This window comes from Acanthamoeba castellanii, assembly GCF_000313135.1.
Source record: "Acanthamoeba castellanii str. Neff unplaced genomic scaffold scf7180000084759, whole genome shotgun sequence".
NCBI lineage: Eukaryota > Discosea > Longamoebia > Acanthamoebidae > Acanthamoeba > Acanthamoeba castellanii.
In genome coordinates, this window is record NW_004457640.1 from 162287 (window position 1) to 175118 (window position 12832).

Genomic DNA, 12832 nt, shown 5'->3' on the forward strand with positions numbered 1-12832 from the left:
CGTCACTAGCTGCAAGATAGGAGTACGTACTTGTTGTGGCGGTTGCAGAAGAGCAGCTGAGCAAGAGTAAGCACATAGGACAGCCGGGCCGTGTCGTAGGGGCAGTCCTGGCAGCCCGGCTCGCAGAAGCTGCAGAAGGCCTCGTGTGTGAAATGGAGCTCGCTTGCTGCCTCCTCGTTGAGCGGATTGATCTTTTCCGCATCTTGCAGCAGGAGGGCTGCCGCACCACCGTTCTGCTTCAGTGCGCTTCTCGTCGCATGGTAAATCTTACCAGCATTTCGAGAGACCACGTTCTTTCGCGAAGATGTCGAAGAGGCGGCAGACCTGCTCGTTGCGTCCTGTTCATATCCCGCTTCGTCCGCCTTTGCTGCATCGTTTTCATCGCTCGAATCTAGATTGCCAGCCGCCGAGGATGCAGATGTAGACGAGGATGTGGATGTTGAAAGAGCGGGAAACGCAGGTAAAACAGAAAAGAGATGCTGTCGACACGATGAAGAAGGCGGAGGGACGAGGAACGAGAGAACGACGAAGAAGCTGTCGCTGTCGGAGAGGGAAAGCTGACACAGGCAGCGATTCGCGACCGCCAAAGCCTCATCGACGTCGGCACGAGTCCACTCGGCCACCTTTATTCACGGTTAGGCACCCACCAAGGAGGAAGAGTTCCAGTCGGACGCACCAGTTGAGCTTTGGCGCTAAGGCCCTGGGGCACCTGGCGTAGGAAGTCGGCCGTCGAGGGCGCGTCTCGTCGATAGAGCAGCACTTCTACTTGCTCCAGCACCTCCCTACACGATGTAGACTCTCGTGAGCTCTTGCAATGCACAAAGGCCCTGATAAGCAAACAGGAGGCCGTACTTGAGCAGATCCCCGTTGGGACAAGATGCAAGAGGGTGCTCCATCTTCGAACGTTTCGCTCTCGTCTATTCCTGCTTCTCCTACGTCTTCTTGTCTCGTGTAAGCAAGTGTGCACCAACGCGCCACACCATCGATTCGGTCTAGCGCCGGGTTGGTGACTCCACGGCAACTCCCCACAGCGCCCGGCTTCCCGCCGTTTTTCTCGGCCGCCGTCTGTGTAGGCCGTCGCCCGTCAACAACAAAGTTCTACGCATCACTGCAACACACGGGGAACGAGACACAGACGCGGTGTAGCGGTGATCATATTTGTTGTTGTTGTGTTGTTGTTGTGATGTTCTTCTTGCCTGTCTACTAGGCGCTGCTTGCGCCTCTAATCTTTGCGATCTGCGCACGGTAGGTGGCCACGCCACCGCTCACCTCCTCATCCGACGGACCCGTGTCGGAAGTCAACCTGTACCAGCGACGAGAGAGACAGCCAGCATCAGTACGGCCACCAAAAGGACAGGCGTTGTCGATGGGGCGGGGCGTACTCGCTGACGGGCGCTTCAAGCAAGTGCTGGATGGCCGCAAGCGACTTGGCCGGAGTCACACGCAGAGCGCTCAGGATGGTGCACAGGTAACCTGCCAGCCAGCCAATAGGTGGCACATCAGTGACACGTGATAAAGCAGTCCGGAAGGAAGGTCGGTGGTGGTGGCCGTACGAATGTCGGCCGCGAGCTGCAGCGAGCCCTGGTTTGTCAGCTGAGGAATCTCGAGAATGCGCTGGACATAGAGGGACATCGTTCCACGAGATACGGCATTGATCCACGCCCACGCGAAGTCTGCAACACACACGCACGCACACAAGCGAGTGAGCCGCTGGTGGGTCACAAATAAGTGCACGCAGAGCGCGTACCGGGACCCTCTGAGTCATTCTCGTCCTCAGCAGACTCGGCAATTCCGCCCCCGGGCGCCAAGGACAGCGAGGGATGGGTGGCGGCAAACGGCTCCAGCTGCTGCGGCAAGTCGAACAGATGCTCGCCTTTGTTTGAACAAAGAAGAGAGAATTGCATCATGAGCGTTTCGTCATCGTACTGTGGCAAAGCTGTCAGGCTGGTCGAGGGCAGTACCGATATGGGTGATGTAGCTGAGCGGCTGCTTGCTGAAGGTGGGCACCTCCACGTTGGCCACCTTGGTCTCGTCTTGCTGCTGCCATGCCTAAAGAAGCCAAGAATATTTAGGTATTATTATTATTATTATTATTATTATTATTATTATTATTAAAAACAAAAAGTAGTCGAATGGAAACGTACGGGCAGAGTGGGAAACTGCGCGAGCTGCTCCTTGATGGACTGGAACATGGTGTCATACACGAAGGACTGGCACGACGCATTCAGCGACGTCAACTGCTGCGACGGGACGGGCAGCAACTTGACGCCCACTGTTGTGGGTAAAGCAAGGTTGCCAGGTTAGTCCGCTTACTCGTGCGCGTCGGCATTGGTTCAGTCCGCAACGTACCATCTTCGAGACTCTGGAAGAAGCCCCAGAGACGCCTCGCCTTCTCCGGCTCCTCGCGCAGGTGAATGCATGGAATGGCCTGGTAGGTGGCGCTGCACGACGGCGACCCGCGAAGTCAGCAAACCACATGCAGACGACGAGGTACGAAAGTAATAGCACACATACTCCTTCTGGACCTGGAACTGGGTCCCGAAGAGCCCGCCCCGGAGGCTGGCCAGAATCGAGCGCAGCTGTCTGTCGAAGCCGGACATACTGTCGGCCAGCGTGGAGGCCTGGACAATATCATAATGCACGTCACGTAAATCATTTGCCCAAAAAACGAAACGAAACGAAACGAGAAACAAAGTGGTTGCGTACAATTTGGAGCAGTTGAAGGGCGCCCTGGAAGTAGGACCAATCGTGCTCCTGGTGCATTTGAGCTCCCCGAGATGCCTGTCTGGCGTGGCGGCCTTTGCACCACGGAGTGCAATGAAGATGTGTCGTGTCAAATGAATGCAAACAAGAAGGATTGATTCTTCTTGGTACAGTCTGTACCGGCTGCGGGCTGGCCGCCGGCGGTGTCGGGACCGATGTCCAGGTGGGCAGCGATCCGCAGGTGCTGCAGCACGTCAAACAAGTGCTGCACGTACTTGACCAAGAATTCCTGCAATGTGCGCACAATTGGCGTGAGCCGCGGGTTTGCGGTGGTTGAGAGCGATTGTAGGGACAACGTACGGAGAGTACGCGCAAGAGGCCTTCCGCTTCCGAGCCCTTGGTGAACTGGACGCAACGATCGATGGCGGCCTCGGCCACCAGGAAGAGCTTGGACGCCGAATTGTCGACCAGGCGCAGCGTTTCCGCAAAGCCAGCACACGCCTGGGCTCGCACAAGCAAAACCTATGGGTCAGCTCTGCGCTGCCCAAGCTGGCGCGGCGGTGGAGGAAGAAAAGCTGCGGTACCGGCTTGAGGGTAACCAGCTCTTGGGTGAGATTGGTGGCCTCCAGGTTGGCGTAGTCCTTCTGGTAGGGGAAGTAAGGACAGAAGATGGCCCGCACCACTGCCTGCGCTGCCTCCACCGCAACGCTGGAAGTCGCATCTGGCAAACGAAACGTTTCGTTTCAGCAATCAAGAATTCTTCCATTCAAAAATTTCAAAACAATATTGTACAGAAATCATAATCATAAATCATAAATCATAAGCTGCGTACCCTGAAGCCCGAGGCTGGCGAGGACGGTCAGCGAGAAGTTGCTGGTGACGGTGTAGGCGGCGATGAGCTGATTCAGCAGCACGCTGCCGCTCGAGCCCGACGAGCCCTTCCCGGTGGTGGGGTTCTGCTGCAAAATCTCGTCGATCCTCTGCCGGAACGACTCGGTGAGGGTGGAGAGGACGTAGGCGGCGAGGGACGGCAGCACGTGCGGATCCGTCGGGAACACTTGGGCCACCCACGTTTTCTACGCCAGCGAAATAGAAGACGACTATGTCAATGGAATGCGTCGTATGTGTCGTGTCATCCAGCTCAAGGTTGTCGTTGGTCGTGTCGTTGGTCGTGTCGTGTACCTCGTGGTTGAGAGTGGCCAGCACGGAATCGTAAAACGAGGGGAGCCAATCAACAAACGACGAGCTGCTGCGCCCGGCTTCGGGCCGCTTGAATGTATGCCACTGCTGCTCGAGCGGGACCAAACGGCACCTACATATACCGCCATCCACACCCATCAGCATATGAAGGAATTTTGCTGGAATGTTGTTCACATCATATGTACACACAAACCTGTAGTAGTGCTGCTGCAGCTGCTTCTTTCTGTCGATCTTCTGGAACACGTCCACGAAGTTCAATGTGGCCTCTGGCGCATGACAACACCAAAATAATGGGGTGAGCGGGTTCCCGACCGAAAACGCGGGAGATGGTATCATCAATCGTCATCGCACCGGTTTCGTGTTTGTTGAAGGCCGCGAGCAGATGCGGCCGGGTCATGCCCTCGAGTCTGTCCTGATAGAGCATCAGCTGGCGCTGGTTGTCTTGGAACTGAGGAATCTCCTTCAGTATGTCCAAGCTCTGCTTCATCCCGAGTATGTGATCCGCAATCTGTGTGCGCGAGGTCACAGAAATGTGTAAGCCATCATCCCGCACTGATCGCTTCGCACACGCACACGCACACGCACCACCGCACACGCACCACCGCACACGCACACGCACAAGCAGGAAGGAGCGCGTACACGGCGGAAGTCGTTGGTCCTAAAGACATTGTCCACGTCTTCGGAGAGGCGCTTCAGCTTCTCGGCTTCCACGAGAATGCTGGAGCACTTCTCCATCGACATCTTCACCGTGTCGAGAGCCGCCAACACCTCGAGAGAATTGTCTGCGTTGCCCTCGATCTGAAGCGTTACCACCGGCACACGGCACACACAACGCACAACCGCACACGCACAGTGAGTCACACTGCGCTAGTCAGTTGGGCGAGCGGAGCACCTTTTCGAGCGTTTCCGCAAACGAAGTGATTTGGGTTTGCAGGGCCGAAGCCTCCTTGCGCACGCTCTCTATGCTCCGAATGGACCTGCAGCACAGATACACATAGAACCCGTAAAAGATGAGAGAAGGGCATAAGAAAGAGAAAGAGAAGGGAGGAGTGTCACTTGGGGATGTTTCTGAGTGACTTGGCCGAGAACTCGCGCAGGGAGTGGTTGAGTTCAGAAGACAACAGCTGCAGCTTCAGCACCAGCGTGGACACATAGGTCTGCAGCCAAAAAAGAGTGAAGTGAGTTAGCTGACCCACTCCTTAGCTCGCGGCGGAGGCATGCGCCTCAGTACTGGGAGAGGACAGAATAGCAGTGGGAGGGAATTACGTCGGTTGGTTCGTTGATGCTGGGATCCAGCGTTTTGTTCACCCACGCCTTCAGATCGAAGTCCTCTTTTGTGAAATCGGCAAAATCCTAATGCGTGGAAAGCGTTGTCAGCTCCTCCTTTTTTCATAATGTCCCACAGCCCTACTGAAAGATGCAGATGTACGCACCATCTTGAGCACGCGCAAAATCTGTCTTTAGTTTCTTTACGATTTACGCCTGTTTTCTCATTGCCTTTCTTTCTCAATAAAATTGGTGTCGACAAACCAATCAGCCGCTTTCTTTCCGCTTATTTCTTTCTTTGTTTCGTTCCTTCGTCTTCTCGCCCCGCACCAGCTATGGCCGCCACGCAGCTCTTGTTGTCCGTCTTGGTCTTGGCGATGGTAGTCCTGCTGCTGTCGCCCACCTTCGGGGATGTGGCTCAACAACCTCCCCTCAAGTTCCGGCCCGATGGCACCTTCCGCATCGTCCAGGTGGACCTCCGCGCCACCTTTGCCCACCTCACACGCCCCGAAGCGCAACACAAATTGGCCGCGGCTGGTTCCCACCCCTCACTCACAGCGCTAACCCAACCATCCTCGATCTGTCGCAGTTCACGGACCTGCACTACGGGGAGGCGGCCGAGTTTGACGTCAATTCGGCGAGGGTGCAGACCACCATACTCAAGATGGAACGGCCCGATCTCGTCGTCATGACTGGCGACTCCGGTACGGATCGATGGTGGGTGGTGCACTCTGGTCTGATGACTGGGATGCGCTGACAACTTTTCTCAATGGCTTGCCCAGTGAGCGGCTATGCGTGGAACGGCAAAGTGCGCCCGTGGTTCCCGCTCCGCTGGGACCAACTCACCGCGCCCATGAAATCGTATGCGAGAACCACATGTGCCAATAATGTAGTATTTCTTGATTGCTGACGTGGCGCTGGTGCCCTTCTCAGGCTGGGCATCCGCTGGGCCTTCGCTGTCGGCAACCACGACGACCAGGGCGACTTCAACCGGTACCTGCCCCACTAGTACGAGCGCCGTCACATGGCCACCTGACCAACGGTGGTGTGGTACCATTGCCGCGGCTCCTACGTAGGACGGAAATTGTGCGGTACGATCGGGAGTCAAGCCAGGGGCTGTCGCTGACCCAATTCGGCCCGGCGGACGTGGACGGCGTCACCAACTACTACCTGCCCGTCCAATCCTCGGCCTCGCAGGCCGTAGCCGCCAACCTGTGGATGTTCGACTCCAACGACGTCAAGTGCCTTGACACCCCAGGTCAGATCTAACACCCGCACTCGCCAACGCAGGTGAAGTTGATCAGGACTGACACGCGTGGCACGCTGCATTGACTTCAATTGCTCCATTTAGGCTGGGGCTGCGTGTATCCGTCGCAGATTGAGTGGTACCGGTCCACCGCGCGTCGGCTGCAGACCGAGCAGGTGCGGCAGAGCGAGAAGGTCCCCGGGCTGGCCTTCTTCCACATCCCCGTCCCGGAGTTCATGCACGTTTGGAACTACCACAACACCAGCGGTCGCCTCCAGGACACTGGGGTACATTACATTTAAAAAACATTTATTTTACAAATAGCGTGATACATTGACGCCATTTCTCTTCTATGTTGCAGGTCTGTTGCTTTTCTGTGAACACGGGTCTGTACGCGGCGTGGCGCGAACTGGACGAGATGGTGTCCTGCCACGTGGGCCACGACCACAACAACGACTTCTGGTATCTGATGGTGCCACGACATTTCATTTCATCACAGCACAGCGCTGACTGACAAATCAAATGTCGACCGTGATCTAAGGGGCGTGTACGGAGGCGTGCGGCTGATGTACGGACGCAAGTCCGGCTATGGCGGCTACGGACCTCCGCCCGGCTGGCTTCGTGGCGCTCGTGTGATCGAGATCCACGAAAACCCCTTCAAGGTTTGGACTTCACTCTCGCTTCTCTTGGCTTGCACCCGGGCGCGAGCATGGCTGATGGCTGCGTTGTTCGCGCATTTATTCAGATGGTGACGTGGATTCGCCAGGAAGACGGCACTGTTGTGCCAGAGTCGAGCCAACCTCTCCACTCTCCCGGCACCAACCAGGTGGGCTCACTCCCCCCTCTTTTATTGGATACATCCAATCACCATCGTCGCCATCATCATCATTCTGACGCCTCGGCAATACAGACCTTTGCGTGCTGTGACTCGCTGGGCAGCACTCGTCCTTCGCAGTGCCACGCCTACGAAACAGCCTTCAGAATGCGCCACTTGTCGTTGTGAGCGTCACGATAAAAATCCGGATAATCACACGCACGACACAACAGAAGATTGCTTCCTGCTCAGCGCGCACCACCGAGCCCGCCATATTGGTTACTGGTCCCCTCGATAAACAACAACAATGTCTTGTCATTACAGAAGTCGGGGCATAGCGCCAGAGCTGATCGTTTTAACTCTCCGCCTCGCAAGGGTGGCATCATGCCGAGAGGAGGTCGACGACCTCCTTCAGGAGGTCGCCGTGTGCGAGGTAGGCCTTGGCTTGAGCCACCATCTGGTCGAGCTCCTCGTCCTTGCACGCTGCCAGGTCGAAGGCCGGACATGGCGGATTGAGGCGCACGTACCTGGCCATCCGACGATGGCTGTTGAGCCAGGCCTTGGCCCGCTGGTGGATCTGCTCTGAGTCCGTGGCGGCCGCAATAATGTCGAACAAGGGCTCCACACTCTTGTGCATGGGTGGCAGCGTCGACGATGACAACGAGGCTGCCGCCGGCGCCTTCTTCGACGCCTTCGCGGCCTGCCACGACTCCACCACAGGCGCGCCCGTGCCGAGGGAGACAACGGAGATGCGACGGCCGGGCCACAGCCGCATCGCCTCAAAGATGGCGATCTCTGTAGGGTTGTTGGCCACCACGCCACCGTCGATGAACTCGTGCTCGCCTGTGTTGTGTGTCGTGTTTTTTGTGAGTGTAAGAGAGGGTGGGTACAACTCTCGCCCCTCCGAGAGGGCAGCGCACCGATCTGGACACTGGGGAGATAGCCAGGCGCAGCGCTGGTTGCCAGCAGGGCTTGAGCGAAGGTGATGCCTCGACCATCGGTCGAGCCCCGGTAGTAGCGGTGGTGCTGGCCCTCCTCCTCATCGCGCGATCCGTACGTCCGGAAGATGAACGGCCCTAGCCTTCCGTCCCGCTTCTGTGCCGACACGACGAAGACCTTGACGCGGAGGTCGTGCAAGCTGTCGAGCTCGACGTGCTCGCCCACAACTTGCTCGACGATCTCTCTGAGCTGTTGGCCGTTGTAGAAGCCCTCCTGTTGGAGGGTGCGGATGGCGCCCCGGGTGTAGTTGCCGAAGCTGTAGCCGAATACCTTCTTGCCCAGGTTGCGGTACATCTCTTCCGCACCATCCACGCCCACCTATGTGCGCGCGTGTCTTACTTACACTGCACCAGAACGAAGGCAGGAACGACGGTGGTGGTGGTGGTGTACCTTCTTCGCAGCAAGAGCCGCCGCGAGGATGCCGCCGGTCGACGTGCCAGCCACCAGGTCGAACATCTCGTCCACCTGTCGATACCACCACGATCAGTGACCCGGTTACCAGAACAGAGGGAAGGAGAGGGGGGGATGGGTGCCTTTTTCCCGGTGCGGGCCTCGAGCTGGCGGATCATTTCGATGAGGATAACTCCACGCATGCCACCTCCGTCCATGCACAGCACCCGGATACGAGGCAGGCTCAGAAGTTCACTGCATGGAGGCGGCTGCGAGAATGCTCGCAGCATGGTGCTCACCGGTGCCGGGAATGAGCCTGCATGTGGGACGACATCGTGTGTGTTGGTGTGGTGTGTCATGTGCGGAATCGAGTGTGTGCCATTATTGGTTACCTGTCTCAGATGGGTCTTGGAAGAAGCACTTGTCCGGCAGAAGACTGGCGTCCCACAGTGATTGGTCTTTTTTGTGCTTTTGTGGTGTGAGTGAGATTGATCGAAACACCAAAACCAAAGGGGGTCAATCGTACCTTTTGGTGGTTGTGGCGCAGCCAGAAGGCACGATCGAACGACTTCAGAAGAGCGCGATCGTCGTCGTCCAGGAGATGTAGGTGGTCTCGGCAGTCTGGTCCAGCTGGGCGTGCGAGTGGAAATCGACGTCCCTAAATCGAGGGAGCGTCGCTTCGCCTCGCTTCAGTTTCTGCAAAAACACACCTGGGGAGGAAAAACAAGAGGTTATCAACGCCGAGCTCCGATCCCATGTCAAAAAAACAGGGTTAACAGCCGAACGCACAGAGTGTGATCGATAGCGCCGTACGTACCGATCTCGCCTTGAACTGGCTTGCTCAAGCCAAGGGTACGGAGCGCGCTGGCGACGAAATGCTGGCACGTGCAGGTGCGCTGGTCGTAGTGCTTGGTCGCGTTCCACACGATTACCTGGTCGGCCAGCTGGTGGATACAAAAGGCGAAGGAGGTGATGTCAGAGACGCAGACGGCAAATCAAAGAAAGGGAACACGGAGGCGTGGTCGGGTAGGGTACCTTGCGGAGACTCTCCATGTCCGCAGGCTGGGTGACATCAAGCACGCCGACGTCGAGTGCCAGGAGGGCATCAATCCGAGTGCAGCTCCTTGGTGTGCACCAGTGAGCCGTCGAACCAGTGAGGCCCCACCTGCAGCGCCGAATGTACCAGCCCGTCCTGGTGGTGTCGTGCGTATGGTGGTGGTGACCATTGGTTATCATCAGCTCAGCTGTTCGTGAACACGAGGAGGAGCGGGGAGGGGGGCACTTCGGTCTTGATTATGCGTCGGACGAGCCACGCAAGAGTGGGGTTCTGGTGCCAGTAGGCCAGATCGACCAGCACGAACTTGACCACCACCCGCTTCCTCATGTCATGCTTGCGTATGCCGTCCTGCGCAGTCGATGACCACTTGATTAATTGGTATTACAGCGTAATTTGGTCGTTACCAGTTTCTTGCGAAAAAGGAAACCTTAAAATTAAAATTAGGGGGGCGGTACAAGCCAGTAGTCGAGAAGGGCGGTCGGCTGGGCGTAGGGTGCGTGGTCGTCTATGCTGAACACAGAGCTGGTGAACTTGCTCGACACCAAGACTGTTGCCTCCTCTTCCGAAATCGTCACTTGGCCGGGCTCCTGGTTCGAGGCAACTCGCAAGCTGGGCACCTCGCTGTCGGCGGGCCTCCGAGGCCATTGTGTGCGTGTGTGTGGTGGTTGTTTGAATTTTGGCCCGTCGGTGGCGCGGACAAACTCGACATTTGGTGGTAATTTTGGTACCATGATACTCCCCCACAGGCCATTGGGCCATGCTTTTTGTGTGGACCCACGGCCGCAGCATAGGTGCGGCCGACTCTTGAGCAAGCAGGCAGTGCATGGTGACTACCAGGGAGCATGCTGCAGCACCGGTTGTTCTACCTCCACCCCCCACACCTGCCGCGCCTGCCAAAGCGCAAAGTTAGCCTGCTTCCGGTACTTTTACCTCCCCCTCTCTCTCTCGCGCTCACGCTAAAACTCACCTCACCTGGCGGCGTTCATGTGCCTAGGGTTTCCATGTCTTTGGAGGAATTGGAGCGAGGTCTCGCTGCCTTGTCGAGAACCAACCCTGGTCCCAAGCCCAAAGCGATGTGGTCCTGCCTGCTGATTTGCACCAGGTGTTCCTCGGCCCAATTGCCCATCCTTTGCGACACCCGGCTGGGCGAGGTCAACTCGGCTGGCTTGCTGGTCGACGAAACGCTGGGCGAGAGGCTGTGGCCCACTTTTTGCCATTGGGACGTGAACTGCGTCGGGGCCAGCGTCAACAACGTGATGTGCCTCGACCTCCGACTTAGTGTGAAGGAGCTAGAGTACGGGTGCGACATGATCAAGACCACACCTTTGGGGGCGTGGACCAGCTTCCGCTACCCCGAGCACGGCCTGCGAGCAGTGCGTCAGAACCCCGGTACCTCCTATTGTTGCCTGATCGGCCGCTTCACCAATGCGCGCTTATGCTCCTGTGGGCGCTCTTGACCGAGAAGGTGCCTTATCAAGGCGTAGAAGACAGGCTTGTGGGGAGGAAGGTCGACCAGGGCGAGCGACCCCCTCTCGACCACGACGAATGCTTCAACAGCCTCTCGTGCGGATCCCAACTGACGGACCTCATCGGGCGTTGCTGGCACAAAGACCCCGAGGCGAGACCTTCCGCAGCCGCCGTGGTTGAGGAATTGCGGTCCATCTATCCAGGTGCGGAGATAGTCGGTTGAATCGACCGCTGGCGACAGTTCTGTTCAACAGCTAACGGATTGGTGGCGTGCGTGTCGTGTGTGTAGTTGTGCCCTGGACGGACCTGCACTTCGCAGGTGGCCAAGACGTGGACGGAGGTGGTCAACCCCGCCAGGTGCTGCAAGGCTGGTGGCAAAACGCTCCGGTCACCATCGAGGTTGTCGACATGGATGACATCACCTGTTCCCAGTTCCTCGCTCAGATCGCCATGCTCAGGTGCACTACGCTTCCCGCTGCGCCATGTGTGTACTCAGGAGTGCCTACAATGCGTCACACACGAGCTCACCAGTGGGGGCGGCAGGAACCTGAATCACGCCAACATTGTCGGGTTGCTCGCTGCGAGCGAGCAGGAGGGCAAGCAGCACGCGGGGCTCGTGTGGGAGTCAGCCGAGCATGACGACCTCCACCCAGCTTTGCCCAACGCGGACGCATGGCGGGCTCTGTCGACAAGTATGAAACTCGCCTGTGTCGCCGATGTCGCCGAGGCGCTGGACTACCTCCACTCCCAGAGCCCACCAATCATACACGGCCGTACGACCACCACGTGCCTCTTCCTGATTCGTTTCTGCCTGACGAAGTTGATCGACAGGCATAAGCCCTAGCAACGTCTTGTTGCACAGAAAAAGCACGACCAAGCTGGCTGGTTGCACTGCAGCCAGGAGCCTCGACCGCCATTGGCCAATCGACAACGCCACTCGCTCGGAACGTTCCGTCTACATGCCCTGGTGGGACGGCGAGTACTCGGACAAGACGGACGTGTTCAGCCTGGGCGTGCTCCTGTGGGAACTGTTCTCTGGGAAGAAGCACCCCACCCCACTGCTGTGCGTGCCCCGTCGCTGCGAGCATGCTTTGCTCGACGACCCGGAAACACCGCGAGCCCGGTTGGTCAGCCGGCCGCCTCTGAGCGACGCCGGCATCGTGGCTCTCTCGGTCGGCCGAGAATTGCAAAGCCTTGCCGAGCGTTGTTGCCAACTTGCGTCTGCCTCGCGGCCGTCAGCAGCAGAGGTGATGCGCGAGCTTCAGTACCTGCACTCGAGTACGTGCCTGTCGTCCATATCGTCGTGTCGCATCGCGCTGTGTTTAGCTGTCTGAACTGACCCGTCGAGGCGCTCGATTGCAGAGATCTCCGCGCACGAGAGGGGACCCGTGAGATTTGCGCCAGAATCGGTCGTCACAAGCCTTCGATCAATGTGCAGATGTACGCCCATGTGTGCGTGTGATGTGGAGATGTTACATACATGACTGACCGGGCGTTTGGAATGGCATCAGTGGTCGGCCCAGAGGACTGCTTCGAGAGGGGTGAGTGTATCAGCATCGGGACCCGCGGTGAGATCCACGAGATGGTATTGGAAGAAGGAGCCGAGGTAACCACGGTTGCCGCCCGAACTGTAAACAAGAGGCACATCACCGACGAGCAATTGCTGACGACAGTTACCCAGGCCATGTAC

At 57.7% G+C, this 12832-nt stretch overlaps 7 protein-coding genes across 7 annotated transcripts; 3 read left to right on the top strand and 4 right to left on the bottom strand.

Moving 5' to 3' along the window:
- Positions 1–1203: 1203 nt before the first annotated feature.
- ACA1_397180 (uncharacterized protein) lies at positions 1204–5122 on the bottom strand (the record flags this gene model as incomplete). The annotated part of the gene is made up of 20 exons (XM_004351597.1): positions 1204–1303; positions 1383–1473; positions 1748–1873; positions 1962–2037; positions 2145–2272; positions 2350–2441; positions 2515–2621; positions 2707–2798; positions 2884–2992; positions 3064–3204; positions 3288–3424; positions 3536–3618; positions 3694–3779; positions 3886–4015; positions 4097–4169; positions 4255–4411; positions 4543–4701; positions 4796–4880; positions 4960–5060; positions 5096–5122. 20 exons carry the CDS (start codon positions 5120–5122, stop codon positions 1204–1206), a joined length of 2100 nt encoding a protein of 699 aa, XP_004351649.1.
- A 382-nt stretch (positions 5123–5504) lies between these two features.
- ACA1_397190 (Ser/Thr phosphatase family superfamily protein) lies at positions 5505–7418 on the top strand (the record flags this gene model as incomplete). Its single annotated transcript, XM_004351598.1, has 10 exons — positions 5505–5639; positions 5759–5873; positions 5952–6030; positions 6103–6162; positions 6246–6427; positions 6521–6702; positions 6777–6877; positions 6957–7077; positions 7161–7241; positions 7326–7418. 10 exons carry the CDS (start codon positions 5505–5507, stop codon positions 7416–7418), a joined length of 1149 nt encoding a protein of 382 aa, XP_004351650.1.
- A 193-nt stretch (positions 7419–7611) lies between these two features.
- On the bottom strand, positions 7612–8684 carry ACA1_397200 (phospholipase, patatin family protein; the record flags this gene model as incomplete). Its single annotated transcript, XM_004351599.1, has 4 exons — positions 7612–7756; positions 7844–8072; positions 8150–8546; positions 8619–8684. The coding sequence occupies 4 exons, from the start codon at positions 8682–8684 to the stop codon at positions 7612–7614; spliced, it is 837 nt and encodes a 278-aa protein (XP_004351651.1).
- A 592-nt stretch (positions 8685–9276) lies between these two features.
- ACA1_397210 (uncharacterized protein) lies at positions 9277–9671 on the bottom strand (the record flags this gene model as incomplete). The annotated part of the gene is made up of 3 exons (XM_004351600.1): positions 9277–9328; positions 9436–9550; positions 9629–9671. The coding sequence occupies 3 exons, from the start codon at positions 9669–9671 to the stop codon at positions 9277–9279; spliced, it is 210 nt and encodes a 69-aa protein (XP_004351652.1).
- A 52-nt stretch (positions 9672–9723) lies between these two features.
- ACA1_397220 (uncharacterized protein) lies at positions 9724–10331 on the bottom strand (the record flags this gene model as incomplete). The annotated part of the gene is made up of 3 exons (XM_004351601.1): positions 9724–9810; positions 9901–10023; positions 10131–10331. Coding segments are annotated over 3 exons (411 nt in total), but the record flags the coding sequence as incomplete, so codon positions are not given.
- Positions 10332–10748: 417 nt separating this feature from the next.
- ACA1_397230 (uncharacterized protein) lies at positions 10749–11986 on the top strand (the record flags this gene model as incomplete). Its single annotated transcript, XM_004351602.1, has 4 exons — positions 10749–11064; positions 11154–11345; positions 11432–11600; positions 11686–11986. 4 exons carry the CDS (start codon positions 10749–10751, stop codon positions 11984–11986), a joined length of 978 nt encoding a protein of 325 aa, XP_004351654.1.
- A 115-nt stretch (positions 11987–12101) lies between these two features.
- Positions 12102–12476, top strand: ACA1_397240 (uncharacterized protein; the record flags this gene model as incomplete). The annotated part of the gene is made up of 2 exons (XM_004351603.1): positions 12102–12420; positions 12469–12476. 2 exons carry the CDS (start codon positions 12102–12104, stop codon positions 12474–12476), a joined length of 327 nt encoding a protein of 108 aa, XP_004351655.1.
- Between the last annotated feature and the right edge of the window lie 356 nt (positions 12477–12832).